This window comes from Parasteatoda tepidariorum, chromosome X2, assembly GCF_043381705.1.
Source record: "Parasteatoda tepidariorum isolate YZ-2023 chromosome X2, CAS_Ptep_4.0, whole genome shotgun sequence".
Classification (NCBI taxonomy): Eukaryota; Metazoa; Arthropoda; class Arachnida; order Araneae; family Theridiidae; genus Parasteatoda; species Parasteatoda tepidariorum.
This window is the reverse complement of record NC_092215.1, coordinates 28,102,538-28,121,159: the sequence shown is the minus strand read 5'-3', so window position 1 is coordinate 28,121,159 and position 18,622 is coordinate 28,102,538. Positions and strand designations below refer to the sequence as shown.

The 18,622-nt window shown below is 27.1% G+C and overlaps 1 protein-coding gene across 1 annotated transcript in view; it reads right to left on the bottom strand.

Moving 5' to 3' along the window:
* The window catches only part of LOC107443337 (uncharacterized), a 47,800-nt gene extending 30,915 nt beyond the window's left edge, over window positions 1–16,885 (bottom strand). The window contains exon 1 of the mRNA XM_043041054.2: window positions 15,388–16,885. Within this exon, the coding sequence (XP_042896988.1) occupies window positions 15,388–16,494 (1,107 nt within the window). The 5' untranslated portion in view covers window positions 16,495–16,885. The remainder of the gene's footprint in view (window positions 1–15,387) is intronic.
* Between the last annotated feature and the right edge of the window lie 1,737 nt (window positions 16,886–18,622).

Below are 18,622 nucleotides of genomic sequence, written 5' to 3'. Positions count from 1 at the left end.
GTTGTAATTTTGCGAAAATAATTGGGTGATTAGTTCAATTCTTTAAAAACTGAAAATTAGTAAATCTTACGTAAATAACAAACTCTTTTTCAGTGTTTCAAAATTTATGAATAGCAGGATTTAATGTTTTTTTAAGCAAAACTTTAAGGAAGAATTTATTCTCTATAAAACTTCATGAATCAAACTTTATGATTATTGTACTTTTTCAAAAAAACAAAACTTTAAATAATTAACATTTCTGGATGAAAAAAATTTTTTCCCTGGATTTATGAATTTTATTGAATGATTGTTTTTCACTTTTTATTATACTCAAAATGTAATAATCGCAGTCACATGGTTGGGAAAAAAATATTCTAAAATTTAGAAGCAAGAAAGTTTTTGCAATGCCAAAACTTCTTAAGGAATTTTATAATAAAGGGAAACAATTTTTTTAACATATATATTCCTAACACCTATGTAGCAGAAGAGAATCAAAACATAAGCAAATTTATTTTATTGTTTACTAATTTTGAAGCATTATAAATAAAAACTAAATATTTTTGAATAATTAGATAAAAGAAGAGCTTAGTGGAAGAAACAGGTAAGTGACATTTTCAGTGTAGCTATAATCAGGGGATGATGTAAAAAGTGGTATGCGAACTATATTACTATGGATTTATTAATAATTCTTATTTAATTAATAAAACTTTCTGTATTTTATTTTCTATTCTCTAATTTGAAATAAAAAATAGCGCAAGCATACTCAGAATTAGTGTGGTTTTGTAATGTTGAAATTAAAGTAAAAGCAAAAACTATTCTGTTACATTATAAACGTACCCATAACATTCCATAATTTATTTTCCCTGACTACTAAATACCCCTGAAAATATCCCTTACCTGCTTCGTCCACTAAACTCTTCAACTCAAGTTTTTCCTGATTCATCTCACTATACGAAAAAAACATGTAATTATTTTATTTAAAAAATGTGGTTGCTTGTAATGGTTTATGGTTGTTTGTAATCAATAGTAAACAACAGTATTTTTTCGCGATAATTAAAAAAATATTATGTTTTTAAAAGATGTAAATGCTTACACAGAGAAATAAAGTATGATCAAAACTATCATAATATAGTAAAATTTACAGTGTTTGTGGTTCNAAATTTCATTTGGCTTTCAAAAAATCAGAAACACCTCATAGATGCAACGCGATTAACCATGTCGGAAACAAGTGCGCGACTAACGGAAGGTTAAAAGATGTAAATGCTTACACAGAGAAATAAAGTATGATCAAAACTATCATAATATAGTAAAATTTACAGTGTTTGTGGTTCAATGGGAACACCAAAGAGCTCAGTAGTTTTTACCGAAGTGCTTTGGTAATATAAGGGGGAGCGGAAAGTAATGTCGTTTCGGTTCATTAAGTATTCGTTAGTCTTAAAAACCAGTAAATTTTTTTCGAACCATTTCGATTCATTTTCGATCCGACATTGAAAGGTTGTTGATAACGAGGGTGAATACATTATTGATTTAAAATAAAATCTTCATAACAAATATCAAATGCATCGAAACGACATTACTTTCCGGTCCCTCGAATAATTTTGGTAAAATTAACAATAAAATATGGTTTTAGTAATACGTGATAAAAATTGAAAAATGTAGTAATATTTGGTAGTTTTATCATGATAACTTAGAGTCTGGCATAAAAACCATTTATTTGGAAAAAGTTTTCTTTTTAGTTTTGTACTTTTTACTTAATGTGTGTTAATACGAACTATAATTTTGAAAACCAGCATTTTCGGTAAGCAATCATCACGTGGACGGAAAATCACCAAATGAATGGTTTAAATACCGTATATTTTGGTTTAATAAACCAGAAGTAGTTTTTTTTTTTAAACCAGAAATGCACACATGCAATACGGTAATTTTAACTTACTACGGTATATACTTACTACTTAAAAATACGGTATATTTTTTCTCCGTGTATAAAAAAACTTACTTTTATGCTATATGTTTTTATATAGAGTGTAAATGATGGAAAGAATCTGCTGTTTGATTACACAAAATATTTCTCATTGTAAACAAAAAGGTCAAAATCATTACCAGTGCTTCAAACATGGCAAATGAGACCATGAGTACAAAAGAAAACTTCTGCATGAGTGATTTGGACAAAATACTTTCTTTTGAATTTTCTAACAGTAGCGGAACGCTTTCCATTCAATATTCAACTAAGCAAAATATTAATTGAACAGTTATTATTGTAAGTGTTAGGATAAATTAATACTTCTAACATAGACTTTATTAAGTAGTTTCAAAAACATTAATCTAAGCAAGCCAAATTTTTTTTCAAGTATATTAAACAGTTAAATGATGAGTCATACAAGCGATTCTCAAACTATTTACGTAATGCGTAGTTTATAATGTGATGCTTTTAATAAAATGATTTGTGATTAAGAATAAAAAAAATAACAAATAATAAATATTCTGAAATTAGCCTCTTAGGCTTAGGCCATAGTAGAAAACCTCATTTATTTTCTTTCAAAGGTGATATTTTTATATCATACTGTTTCTTAATACTGTTTCCAGTTAGGTATCTAAAAAGTTTCTTAAATGTCCTCTAGATCACAGCAGATTACACAGAAACATCTTTTTGCTGGCATGGAAATTGCTGTGTGTTTCACCAAAAATGCCCTTCACCAAATAATTTTAAAATGTGGCTTATCATTATATTCCCCCATGGTCATCAATTACATTTTTAATTTAGGAGTAAATTTAAAATAAATTCAAATTTAAAGAGTGTCATTTAGCACCCTTAAGTTAAGAATGATAATATTTAATTTTTGTTATGAAATGGCTTCAATCAATACAGCATTAAGAAGCACTTTTTCGAAATTTGAAAATTTTGCAATAAACTCCGCTCTTTAGTATTGTTTCTAGGTACATACTTTTTAAGTTTCAGTAATTTGCACCAAAAAAACCATAATAGTGGTAATCTTGATTTTTAAAAAAAGCTCTTCTGAAAAACTTGAAAATGAATGTGATTGATCATAATGTTACATTATAATGTTCCATACATATATAAAACTTCATACAGCAGTCATAAATTCCGAAAAAATTTAGCATAAAACTTACAAATCCTGTTTATAAACAAAACAACAAAATAAGACAAAAATGTATTAATTTGTTTTGCTTTGAAAAGTTTATTTACAGAACGCAATGTTATTATTTTGAATTAGTGTCAATTCTCGATAAACAAGGTCAAATGAATATTGAAATAATGACTGATAATCACGTATAGTTATGAAAAAAAATTCAAGGATTTTATTTCAATTGCTAAAACCATTTTAACACGTTCATTCTAACTGTTCATGAACACAATATGAAAATATCTTGCTCTTAATCTGTTAAGAACTGCTATATTTTCCATTTCAAAAGTTTAGTTAATTTTTTCAACAAAACTCGTTTCTATTAAAATTTAAAAGTTAAGTGTGTTCTTATCATTATATCTAAATGCTTTGAATTGTCATTAGAATTCTTACTCAGTACCGAAAAAGAATAAGGAATTTAACCATAACGGTAATTTTATTTTCCTTTAATTTCTCATAAATACTTTCAAAATTTAAATGAGATGAAGATTGAAACAATCACGCAAAGCAACACTTAAAAACCATTTTTAAAAAAGGTTTTATTTTCTTTCTTTCTTTTTTAACCTTTATTCTTTTGCTGTTTCCTTAACGAATCGCCATTAAAGAGAAAATGCTCGACCTTTTTTTCAAATTGCTTTCTGAGAAAAAAAAGTACGGTCAAAACTAACAGAACATGCCAAAATTTACCATGTTTTTGGCTCTATGGGAACACCTAAAAACTCGGTAATCTTTACCTAAGCGCTTTGGTTATGATTCTGGTAATATTAACAATGAAATATGATTTTATTATAAGTGATAAAATTACCTAAAAGTGATAAAATTTGGTGATAAACCTTAAAGTATTTATAAAAACTATTTATTCGATTAAATTTAGTGTTCAGTTTTGTATTATACAAAAAAGTGGTAATAAGATCTATTATTTTAAAAATCAAAATTTCCGGTTAGCTGTTACCATATGAATGGAAAAATCAGCAAATAAATAGTTTAAACACCAAATAATTTTTTTTAAAACCAGAATAATAGTTTTCTTAATCGAAAATGTCATTACAATACAATACGGTAATTTTACCAGAATTTTTTTCTTTGTGCAATATTGATTTACGAATATCTCCGGCAAATCTGATATCCTTAAGCCTGAATTTTAAATGATGATAACATATGAGCCATAATTTTTAAGAGTGGAACAAGTCTATTTGAAGCTTTAAAATAGTTTATTTTTATTTATTTTTTGATGTTCCATAAAAATGTAGTATTATAAACGTCACCTAAATTGATTAGCCTATGATAATATTTCTAAATTCATTGAAACACTATCTCTTAAGAGTCTGGAAAATGGGTGAGGAGAAGTATTTATTCCACTTATAAAAATAACTGCATGAATACGATTTTTATCTGTTACTTGGAAGTAAGGCTCTTATACTATCAGAGCTGACCTATCAAGCAATATTGGAGCAAACAAGTTCACAAGTTAACGTTATGTTAGTATTAGCTATGTTATTACAGAGATGTCAACTGCTCTGGACACTCCAAAAAAATTTAAAAAACGGTAAATAACTACAAAGTAAATTTTGCAAATAGTTGACAATATTTTCTTGCTTTTTAAAATGTAAAGCATGTAATAAATACTATAAAGTGGTGAATTATATAAGCCTACGAATTGTTTAGAAATAGTGGTGGATTAAAATCTACTAAATCGAACTCATTAAACCAAGAATTACAATTAATAAACTACCTCTTGAAAATATTTATTCGCTGTGCCTATGTTAGCTCTTTGCTCCAACAATAAATGATAAGTCGGCCTGTCTAATTCAGAAGCTCTACTTGGAAGAAATCAAACGCATTAATGCGATAAAAAAAACTATAAATATAACTACAGAGAAAGTATCTATTTATACTTTATTATCTCGTCTATACAATTAGCGTACTTAAGGTTAGACCCTTGAACCATTAAGATTGCATCTTAGATCGTGAAAATCTAAACATTAGACAAAAAGCTTTTAAGGTACCGCACTGCACGCTAACTATTTATTTTAAAATGTTTACTCTTGGAGTAAAAATTCTAGTTAGATTATCGTACTGTGTGGTAATGACAGACGCCCGGCGGCTGAGTGGTAGCGCTCCGTGCTCCCGTGCCACAGGTCCTGGGTTCGATCTTCGGGACGGGCAAGGTTGACTCAGCCTTTCCTCCCTTCAGTGGGTCGATAAATGAGTACCAAGCATGTTGGGAACTAAACACTGGGGGTTTCGCGTTCGGCTGACCACCTAACCGGAACATCTGCTCCTGCACCCCAGAGCCCAAGGTCAAGAAAACTGAGATGATCACAGTAGGCCTTGGCCCTCTATGGGCTGTCACGCCACTGAGTTTAGAGTTTATGGTAATGACATTTCTAGTAAACAAACAAAAAACAAAACAAAAAACCTAATTCTGGTTAATATAACCAAAATATAAAACTAACCATTTCATTTGTAATTTTTCCGTTCATATGCTTAACCGAAAATTCTGATTTTCATATTTATAGTTTTTATATTTATAGTTTTTGTATTTGTAGTTTTCATATTCATATAGTTTTATGCCATTCTCTAAGGTATATGATAAAATTACCAAATTTTATCATGTATTAAAAAACCGTATTTTATTGCTAATTTTACCAAAAATCATTACCAAAACGCTTCGGCAAAAATTAAGGAGTGTTTTAGTGATCCCATAGAGCCAGAAACACGGTAAGTTTTACCCTATTCTGGTAGTTTTGACCATACTTTTTTATCAGCGCTCGAGACCCTTGAACCATTAAGGTTAAACCCTTGAACCATTAAGATTTTATCTTAGTACGTTAAACTGCAATCATTAAATAAGAAGTTATAACGGTACCGCGCTGCATACTAGATATTTATTTTGAAAATGTTTACACAATCTAACTACAATAGATATAAATGTTACTTTTCACTAAATTCATTTTACATACTTTTAAGATAATATAAGCAGCTTTGACATACTGAAACGTATTCTATGAACAATTACTGTTTAATTTCCTTCATTATTCTTAAAACCTTGAAAATCTAAAATCGCCATTTTAATACATCATTCTTTCCTCTTTCTTTTATATTTGGTCAATGATGTGTCCATTTCTTCGTTTATAAATCTTACAAAGCTGACCCATGTCCTATCTCTTGAATAGTAATTTCGATTTTATCATTATATGCTTCCGTTATAACGCTTTTGAATTGTTCAAAGCAGAATTTGAGTTTGCAATAAAGAAAACTTCACAGTTTCAATAGATGTTTATTTCTATTTCAATAGATTATCTTTTATTTTAGTTCAAAAGATGTATTTATTTTTTAAATTTACTTTCCGATATTGCAAACCAGTTTACTCATTAAAACATTTTATTTTTGCTGTTGCTACTTAATAAGGTAAGCTGTGTTACAATAATGGAAATAAATACTTCATTTTAAAGATTTGTATAACACTTTTTTTCTAAATTGTATTGATTTGTTCACGAAATGCACCAAATCAAAATTATTCTTTTTCTGTGATATAAAGGAATTAAAATTTAATAAATGCACAGAAATAAAAAAAATCATTTTTGATGATAAAAGACCAAAATATCTGTTTTATCCCATGCAAAAGACCGATTTGGATTTTATCATTATATGCTTCCATTTTTAATACTTTTGAATTGTTCGAAACATTATTTGAGTTTGCAAAGTAGAAAACTTCAATTTTAATCTACCAATTATTTTATTTAATGAAGTTTCAATAGATTTTTATTTATGTTTCAGTAGACTAACTTTAATAGGTTCTTCAGAAAATCAATACGAAAAACATTTTGATACTAGAAAACAGATAATATCTGTTTTATCCCATGTAGAAGAGCAATTTAGATTTTAATTATTATATGCTTCCATTTTTAACACTTATGAATTAGTCAAAACTGTATTTGAGTTTGAAAAGAAAAAAAAACTCTTCCGATTAGTTTATTTTACTAAGTTTCAATAGATTTTTATTTATGTTCCAGTAGACTGCCTTTAATAAGTTTATCGAAAAATCAATACGAAAATCAGTTTTGATACTAGAAGACCAAAAACATCGGTTTCATCCTATGTAGAGGAGCAATTAAGATTTTATTATTATATGCTTCCATTTCTAACACTTTTGAATTGTTCTAAACAGTATTTGAGTTTGCAGAGTAGAGAAATTTACTTTTAATTGACCAATTATTTAATTTTATGAAGTTTCAATAGATTTTTATTTATGTTTCAGTAAACTACCCTCAATAAGTTTATCAGAAAATCAATACTAAATTAAATTTGATACTAGAAGACCGAAAATATCGGTTTTATCCTATGTAGAAGAGCAATTAAGATTTTATTATTATATGCTTCCATTTTTAACACTTTTGAATTGTTCAGAACAGTATTATAGTTTACTTGACTACCTTTTATAAGTTTAATAGATGAGTATTAGTAATAAATTAAATAGAAATATAACATATTATTTGTGGTTTGTTGTCAATGATATTGAAAACCATTTTATTGATTTAAATTATTTTTCTTTTTGCTGATGTTATCTGACAAAAAAAAGCCACATCATAATAGCGTAAATAAGTACTTCGTGACTTAGCTTTTTTTAAAAAAAAAAAAAAAAATATTTTTTTAATTGTACTCAGGCTATTATTTGATGACTATTTCATACCATGAAAAAAACGGTTTTTAGATAATAACATACTTTTTAATGACTTTTGAAGGTTCGTAACTGTTATAAGCGTTCACTGTTATGATTTCATTACAGTTACTGTTAGGTTTCAATTTTCATAAGTTATAATTGTTGTGAGTTCGTAATTGTTATAAGCTATCATTGTTTTGAATTCATAACATTTACTGTTAGGTCTGCAATTTTATATGTTATAACAACTGTTGTGTGTGAGTTCGTTGCAATAACTGATATTTTATAACTGTTGTGAACTCATAACTGTTGAGTTCATAACTTTTATAAGCTCTAAGTTCTGTAAGTTCGTAATTGTTATAAGTCAGGGATGGGCAAACTTTTTTGGTCGAGGGCCAAAAATCAAGAAAAAAAATTTTGGTGGGCAAGTAAAAACTTCAATATTTAAAAAGAAAAAAAAAGCGATATACAAGTTTTAATTTAAATATTTAGTGAGATGAAGAAATTGCGATTTCATTTTTAAAAGCTCCTTATATTAAGGTTCGCAGTGAGACATGCTTATTTTAAGGAACAAGGCTAAATGCTTTTCTGTTAGTCTACTTCTGAAATGATTTTTTCTAAGGTTCATAGTTGAAAACTCTTGTTCACGTATATAAGATTAAACAAGCATAGCACTGATTTTCTGGGCATGAAATATTAAATTTTGGAAACTAGCTTTTGGTAATGATTTGTAAAACTTTGGCATATTTAGAAACAACTGCTTCAGATGATTGTTAGATTGTCCGCTCCTTGGAGCGTAAAATGCGCAGTCTGCCAAATGTGAAGTACAATTTACCTATATTAGATTCCNGCCTTTATGAAAAAAAGCCACAATTTTTTTTAAAAAAATGAAAAGTGTTGATGGTCTTAGTTCTTTAATATTTAGAAAGTTATCCTCACAGTCGAATCGACGATCATCTAAAAAAACTAATAATTATTTAAATATTTAAAATATTTGTTCGTTTAAAAGCGCAGTCAAGTCTTTTCAGTAAGATAACATGTATAGTTTAAAATTAAAGATTAATTTCGAGTTTAGGAACTTGAACTGTGGTGTTTTTATATTCCTTGGCCAACTCTGTTATTAAGGGCAGTAACTTTGCTTAGCTTATAAAAATCATCTCATATTTACAAAGCTCAAAACTATTTAACAAGCAATAGCCAGAAATCTTATTGAATACGTCCTATGACTCTAGAGCTTTACTTCTTACTTAAATATGAAGCTTAAAAGAAAGTAAGTTCATAAATGTGAAGAATTTTTTTTTTAATTTGGTGAATTAAACTAAAATTATAAAAATCATCTCATATTTATAAAGCTCAAAACTATTAAGCAAGAAATAATCATAAATCTTATTAAGTACGTCCTGTGACCTAGCTTTAAATAATTGCAGAAAATGCGATTTTTACTTAAATATGTAGATTAAAGGAAAGTGAGTTTATGAATGTGAAAAAAATTCTTTTTTTTTAAAATTTAGTGATTTAAATTGAATTTATAAATATCATCTCATATTTATAAAGCTCAAAACTATTATCTAAGCAATGACCAGAAACCATATTAAATCGTTGTAAGACCTTAGCATTAAATAACAGTAGAAAATGTGATTTTTTTCCCCTAGAAACATGTAGCTTAAACAAAACTAAGCTCATAAATGTGAAGAAAAATATTTTTTTTAAAATTCAATTAATTAAATTTATTAAAGTTATAAAAATCACCTCATATTTACAAAACTCGAAACTTTTAAATAAGCAATAACCAAAAAACTTTTTAAATCGGCGTGAGACCCTAGATTTAAATATCTGCAGAAAATGCAATTTTCAATTAGAAATATGTAGCGTAAAAGAAATTAAGTTCATAAATGCGAAAAAAATATTTTTTTAAAAATTCAGTTAATTAAATTTAATTAAAATGTTTGATTTATTTTTTAATATCAGATAAAAAGGGATACATTTTAATTTTTAGTTCTTTTTAATCAATGTAGAATGTTTTTATTGAGTATTTTTATTCCTTTTAGTCATAAAAAACAAACTCACAAAACTCAAATAATAAGAAATTTATAAGCCATGAAACTGTCCAAAAAGTTACTCGGATCAAATTTTCCACCAATCTTATCATTTTTTTATTGTTACTAAAGCGTCCCACCAATGAGGGTAAAATCAATTACATTTTTACGTAAACACTCTCTTAGAGGAAACATACAAACAGAAAAACAAATTTTAAACTATTAACTCAAAATAGTCAATTCAAAGAGATAAAATTTTACAAAGTCTCAATGGGATAATAAAAGAAAAAGATTTTTTTAAACTAAATAAATTCTATTTTTTAATCTCACTCAAACCTAGATCCAAATATAATATTTTCGAAAAAAAAATATTAGCTCCTATTTGTTACCTAACAGGTTTCATGACCGATTTAAATATAATGAAATTCTGAAATAATAAAAAAATCGGCAATTTCAGGCCTTTAATTTACATTTTTCTGAAAGATCGTCTGATTTATGATTTGAAAACGATTTCCTCAAATACATAATTTATAGAATTAATTTTACTCGCAAAATAAATAGGCGATGCACCCTTTAATAAAATTGCGGAAACATTAGATGCGAAACGAAAGTAGAGCATTGAAGAAAAAAAAGAGTGTTTATGAGGTAATAGTTTATTTTCTTTTGTTACGAAAAACGAAGAAGATAGAGTCGCATCATCATATTCAGTTTTTAAAAAGAAAACAAAGAAAAAGACAAATGTAAGTCAGTTGCATCATATCGTCTGGCAAATCACTGGTTTTTTCGCAATCGAAGCTATCAATTTCTTTTATTGAAACGATGAAATCACTTTTCGTGAAATTACAAAATTGCTTTTGCCAGCTCTCTAAGAGAAAAATACTAAATTTTACAATTAGATCGTTTGTTTTTTATCGATCACGATCATAAATATAGGTTAAAAAATTTTTGATATTAATTTTTTAACGGGATTCCAGAGAAACAATTTATATTGTTTTCTAAGTTTCCGGCTTTATTTTATCTATTTTCACTGTTTCTTCAGAATTAGTAAATGAGGTTATTTAACAATGAAATTATGTTTTTTTGTGGTTCAATAAGTTTTAAACTTTTAGTTTCATACTTCATTTTATAACATTTAATAAAAATTTAATTAAAATTGTGAATATAAATATTTATGATACTTTACAAAATGAACTAATTTATTTTTTATAATAATTTGATCTTACGAATTACAAAAAGAAAAATTTTTGATTAAAAAATAATTTTCTTAATTTTTGTTATGTGCTTTATGTTTTTTAATTATTTTAGTTCAATTTTATTCAAAATAATCAAATTAGATAAAGCTATATTTCAATAAAAGTATACTTTGTCAGGAAAATAAGTTTTAGTTTAAATTTCAGAAATCGTTTTATATAGCGGACATAATATTAAAATTGTGAGTTTACACTGTTATGATACTTAACGAAAATAATTTTATTTATTTATTCATCTTATTAACTTCTTCCCTACAGATGGTCTTTAGAAAATAATTTATATCTTTTTCTCACTTTTTTTAAAAAAAAATTTATAACAAAAATTTAAAAGTATTTTATATCATTTTCTAAGTTTTCAATTTATCTTTTTGGTATGTTATGTATCATATTTGCTCAGAATTATCAAATTAGTTAATGCTATTCAGAAATAATGCTTTTGAAATTTTTTAATAATTACATTTAAACAATTTTAGAACATAAAAACATTTCAGTACGATTTATTTAGTATTGTTGCTATTTTTACGAGAAATATTTTTTATCAAAACCAAATTTCATTGCATTTTTCATATAGCCACGCTAAATCTTGCTTTTTTGGGGGAGGGGGGGGGTGAGAAGGCCCCTAAGAACCCTGCGCCTAAAATTCTACAAAATTCATGGAACACCGTAACAGAAGTAAAAATTCTGAAAAATAGCATGGAATGAGATGGATTGTTTAAAGTAACAAACCTATTTATATTCTAAGACCTTTAACCATATTATTATGCAAATTTGCTGCATTCTTAATTTGATGATAATTTTAACAATGTGTCTGTTTCAGTTGTATCATAGAGTCGTTTAATCGGATTTAAATGGTTTAATTTTCACTATATAATATGGTTCAATTCATTCCAAAAATTTTAACATTGAATACCGAAAATTTGAAGACATTTTTGACAGCATTCAATTGATAACAAATATTTGATTTTTAATTTAAGTTCTGACTTTTGGACAACAAAATTAAATTTCATAATCGAAGACTTATGCTTTTGTGAAAGATTAATAACTACTCTGTCAGTAATTTTAGAGGCTGTTGAACCTTAATATCGTTCAAACTTGTTGCCACCTTACTATATGGTACAAAGTTGAACCATAGTAGCGTACTTTTTAAACTTGATAAAACGATACTAGATTATGGTTAATATAGTGCAAATCTGAACTATAGTATCGAATTTCTTAAACTTGATTAAACGATATTAGTTTAGAGTTAGTATAGTGCAAAGTTGAATCACACACGGAGAAAAAAAATCCGGTTAAATTAATATGCTGTATGGTACTGGCAATTCCGGTAAAAAAGAAAAACGCAGTTCAGGTTAATTAAACCAAAATATACGGTATTTAAATTATTCATTTGGTATTTTTACGTTCATGTTGTAACGTTTACCGGCATTTCTGGTCATCAAAATTATAGCTCTTATTACCACACATTTAGTAAAAAATACAAAACTGAAAAGTAAATTTAACCGCATAAATGACTTTTATGCCATGCTCTAAGGTATTAAAAAAAATACCAAGTTTTATCTCCTATTTTTAAAACCATTTTACCAAACCAATTTTACCAAAATCATTACCAAAAGCGCTTCAGTAAAAACAACCAAGCTTTTTGGTGCTCTTATAGAGCCAGAAACACGGTAAATTTTACCATAATTTGAAAGTTTTGACCATACTCTTTTTCTTAGTGTAGCATCGTACTTCTTTAACTTGATTAAAAGATACTAGGTTATAGTTAATGTGGTACTAAGTTGAACCGTAATATCGCTCTTCTTTAACTTGATTCAAACTTGTGCTTCTTTGACTTATTCAAAGCTGAACCATATTATCGTACATCTCAGCAAAGATTACACGATTCTAGAGCTCAACTTGTACGCCAATATAATTAATTCAATTTAACACCTTATTATGTCTGAAGCGAATGTGAACCAGATTATAATTCAATGTTTAACTGATTTTTCTGACTCGAACTAGCTAAGTCAAAACTTTATTTTTGCATTTTTTAAAATCAATTTTGAGAATGAAATGACACAATTGTTGAAAAGTAGAAAACCCTGCACCGTAAAGAACCATACGATATCACTTTCTAAAAAGTCAAAATATTATTTGACCTCATCATTAGTCCAAATGACCACCGTCAAGATATCTGTAATTATTACACAAATTTATATTGGGGAAATAAAATAAAAAATAGTAAACAATATAAATATAGTTTTGCTAATTTTCTTATTAATCAATTTTGAGTATAAAATGACAGTATTGTCGAAAAGTAAAAAACTCTTCGTCGTAAGGAACCATACTATATCACTTTCTAAAAAGTCAAAGTATTATTTGACCTCATCATTAGTCCAAATGACAACCGTCAATAACAATAGGACAATTAAGAAGAAAAAAAATCGCTCACGGTGATTAAGAAATGTCAAGGTTAAATACCTTATATTTTGTATACATATTTGATTCCATCACACAACAATGTCCTTCAATAAAGATAGAAGAAAACAATCTAGCTTAAATCAGAAATAATTTTAATATTTTTGCATGCATTTATTTAATTATATCACTCTGTTTTGTTAAGGTGAAATATGAGGCAATAGTTTGCAAAAGAATAACACTTTATTACACAATCAATATAAATATCGTATTACCAACATTATTTTATTGTTATTAATTTTTCATTTATTTATCTGATCAATTATTAAAGTCCTAAATTTTCAGAGAACTGAGCAGAATTAATATTGCATATTCATACCTGCCAACATTCACTCTTTTCGAGAATGGATTTTCCAAGTGGTAGTAAAACAATTACCGCAAAACTATCTTCCTCAAAAATATATTTATATTTTAATCAGGTTGAAATTCGCTATCGTAAGGACTAATATGCTTTTATATATTTGTTGTAATTATTTATATGTAGTGGTGGTCAAACTGATTTAAAATTATTAATATAATTCAAAACGTTTAGTGAAATAACATGAATTTCGCTATCACTTTAAATATGAAAATAAAATCTTCCGGGAAAACCGGGAAGAGTTGGCAGCGATGCATATTTAAAGACATTACCAATCCATTAATTTCAATCCAATACCTATTACATATACATGTTTCAAATTTTTCCAATATTATTATAATTTAATGAATTATTTATTTATAATTAGGTTTTATTAAATTATTGGAGTACATAGAAAACGAATAAGAATTTTATTTTCGAATGAAAATAAAAAATTAAAGAACCCACAGCAAACATTCCGTACATTAAAAACAAACATGATTTTTTTATCAATTTTTTTTTTCAGATAACAAATAAGAATTTCTTATTTGTTATCTGAAACAAATTCTGATCAAATCTGAAACTAACAATAAGAACAGCGTTAAAAAAAAAAGCGAAACACCCTGAATAACTTTTGATCTTATGATCGGATTTTCAAGTATTACCATTCAATCTTAATGGTTTGAGAGTGGGACCTCAAATATGATAATTAGTTATCGAAGACTATATTTTAAGTTAAGAACTGTGACACAAAAATGTACGTTCTCTGAATAAACATACCTTTTTTTCCAGACAAATTCCGATTTCAGCCCCTCAAAATACAGGGGTAGCCGCTGTCTGGGAAGTATGGTCCCAATATTTTGGTCTGGAGAGGGATCCAAAGTTTAAACCAATTAATGCTAATTTTACTTTTTACGAATTTCGCCACATTTTGAAAAATTATTGAGCGAATTGAAAAATGTTTGCACACATTTAAAAATTGGCAATCCAAAGATAATTCCACATACAAAAATAATTTTTAATAATTACTTATTATTTTTAATTATTTCATTTAATAATAGTTGAAATGATTTTGAATTGTAAGGTATACAAATTTTTACATCATTTCAAATAATGTAATTTTATATGGAAAAATACAGAATTTGAACGAAATCCAGTCGAATAGTTCCCGAGAAATCTAATTTTGTCGTAATTTAGTAGATTAATTAGTGGAAATCATAATTTAAAAGAATTCTCAAGACTATTATTAAATAAAATAATAAAAAACAATAAATAATTTTCAATAATTATTTTTTACGTGGAATAGAATAGATGAATTGTTATAAAAAGCTTTTAGCATTTAAGTCTACCGCAGAGATTAAGGAAATATTTTTAATTTAAGAAAATTAAGGAAATATTTTTAATTAAATAAATCCAATATAATTTAACCGCGAAAATGAAATCATTTTAAAATAATATTTAATAAATATTTAAGATTCTTAGAAAATTATAATTAAATAAGGAAAGTAAAAAACTAACATACCGCACTAGGCATCAAAGGTGTAGTGAAATTTTGAGTCCAAACTTGCAATCCAAAATTCCTAAACTTATTTATGATATCTTCTCTGACTTTCTCCTTACTTTCGGGATTGATAATATGCTCTCTTGGAAAACTAAACATATTTTCAATCATACTTCTTAAAGAATGGATATCAGTTCCAGACACTTTACAAGGCTCAGTTTCATTTTCATTTCTTTTCCCAAACCATCCACCAAAGAAGCTTGTCGAACTTTTCTTTTCCTGTTTTTCCTCTTCTTTAATTTTAGCCGAAGCTCTGTTTGCGCTACTGGCTTCTAAATCATTATCTTCATCGCCAACTTTAGACACTTCTAAATTTTCATTTTCATTCCTTTCTCGATCTGGTGCTTCGAAATCAACGTTAGGGACTTCTGGCGATGTTTGGCGCACATCTTCTTCAGTCGCCATTTCATTTGTTTCAAGAGATGTTGGGATTGAATTTGTGGCAGAAGATGTTAAAATACTGCTGGTAGTATCAGGAGCTGTTCGGATGCTACTTGGACGAGATGTTGTTTCTGCACCAGTGGTATCTGGCATAGGAATCATTCCATTTGTATCATCAAAAGGATTCTTTCTGTCGATGCTATTTGAACCAACTTGATTTGGATTTTGCGGCACTGTCTCATCCCCGACGCCTTTAGGAACTATGTTATTTGTATTTTCGTGCGGATTTGGAAGGTTTCCTCGATTGGTTTTTCCAGGAAAACCAAATCCAAACGTTTGAGGGAATCCAAAATTATGACTGTTGGCATCTTTACCAAAGACAACATTAGTCATATGACGAATATCTTGTGGCAAAACCTGATTTGGCAACTCATTATTGTTGTTGTTGTTATTATTAGAGCTATGTTCAAACCACGTATATTCACTATATTCTTCAACATGAACATAATTATTAGGATCTTGTCTATGTATCATTTGCCTATACCTATATGTCGTCTTGGGTGCTCCACCTTGCGAAGAAAATGGCTGGAAATTATACTGCTGATTCCACCAGAACGGAAGAGCACATTCTTGAGATATATCAGCTAAAAGTAATACTTGTACTAACAAGTACCAAGGAAATGCCATTATTCCTCAATAAAATCTGATCCTAATTTTTAAATTATTACAAATTTGGCACCACGATTTAAAGATTAAAATGCATCAAAAAAAACTTACATGATAGCTAATATTTGAAAAATGCAGCATTCAATAAAATCTTACTCACAAATGAGCAGAAAAAAGCATTCAAACCTCGCTCTATATGCTAAAATAAGTCAACAAAGCTTGAAGGAAAATGAAAGTTCGAACCAAAAAAAATGCCGGTAGAGAGAAATCGGAAGATAAAAAATGAAGTTCAATAGGCTATATGATCTTCAGAGACAAAGTATCATCAAGTTCAGCATGAACGATTTTTGGTCATTCATAGATAATCATTTCCAGCAGCTATGCGTGTTGTCCATCCTATCTCAGAGAGTGAAGTAGTGAAATTGATAGACAGGTTTCGCTTAGCACGTGTTGACCTACATTAGAAACTCTTTCTTTATCATTCATTTGGTCAGCAAACAAGTTTTGAGTAAAGAAACTGTGTCCTTTAACTGTCGTTGCAATAAATCTCCCGTGGGTTTAAATTTATTTTAAAAATTTAAATAAATATCAATAGAAATTTAAAGTTCAGTGAAGTCTCTGGTTTATGGGCTTGAAACGCTTGAGCCACAACGGGCCATCATTAACAGTGATATAATTACAATAATGGATTGTAATGTTTCTCAAGGATTTAAAAGATTCTTTCGAAATTAAGTGTGAAGCAATAAAATGAGTGGCATTTATAATGAAACAACTAAGTTTATGTCGGTTTTTAAATTTCATTTACTTGTAGATAACGGTAAAAAAAAACTTTACTAGATAATTTTTAGCAAAAAAATTAAATGGAAACTAATAATGAATCTATATGGGAATATTTTATTTGATCAATTTTTTCAATATAGCAATTTTTGAAACTCGAAAAATAAATTCATTGCAATTATATTTCATCTTACTACAAATTTTTTTTTAAATAGTATTAATATTTATTTAATCAATTACTTAAATATAACAAATTTTTAAAATACGAAAATTCATTGCAATTATATTTCGTTTTATTACACGAGTCTTTAAATAATATTAATATTTATTTGTTCAATTATTTAAAGGCAATTTTTAAAAAAACAAAATTTCGTTGTAATTATATTTCATTTTATTACATGATTCCTTAAATAGTATTTATTTGAAAAAAATTTTAAAACACGAAAATTCATTGCAATTATATATCATTTTATTATATGTTTTTTAAATAGTATTAATATTTATTTAATACATTTTTGAAGATAGTAAATTTTTAAAACACGAAAATTCATTGCAATTATATTTCGTTTTATTTCATGAGTCCTTAAATAATAGTATTGTTTATTTGTTCAATTATTTAAAGATAGCAATTTTTTAAAAAACGTTAATTCATTGCAATTATGTATCATTTTATAAGATGATTCTTTAAATAGTGTTAAGATTTATTTAATTAATTTTTTAAAGATAATAAATTTTTAAAACACGAAATTCAGTGCAATTATATATCATTTTAGTATATGTTTCTTTAAATAGTATTAATATTTATTTGAAATTTTTTTTAAAGATAGCAATTATTAAAACATGAAAATTCATTGCAATTATGTTTCGTTTTATTACACGATTCGTAACGTATACTTTGGTTCAGCATATGTTAAACATTATATTTATAATTTTTCTTCGACTTGTTCGACTTATACCATATTGTACATTGAAAAGAAGAGCAAATTAAAATATATTTCTCACTTATGAAATAAAGATAGAACTTAAAAGTTTTCACTTTATATTTTCCAAAAATTGACGTTCCTGGGGATTCCCAGGGGACCTTATAAAAATTTAATATTGGTAACGATAAGTCGTTATTTTGTATGGACTGATTATAATTATATGTTATTTTGCAAAGAAATTTTTTTTTATATGGAAACTTAGTCCCACAAACGTTAAAGTAGTATCATATAAAAAGGAAATCCTTACTCCAATTAAATTTTTCTAAGAATCGAAAAAACGTTAGATATTCGGCATGAAATGAGATTAACACAAAATTATAAATATACGGTTGATACAAGAAATGATAATTCTCAACAAGAGGTAATTAATATTGCCTTTAACATCAATT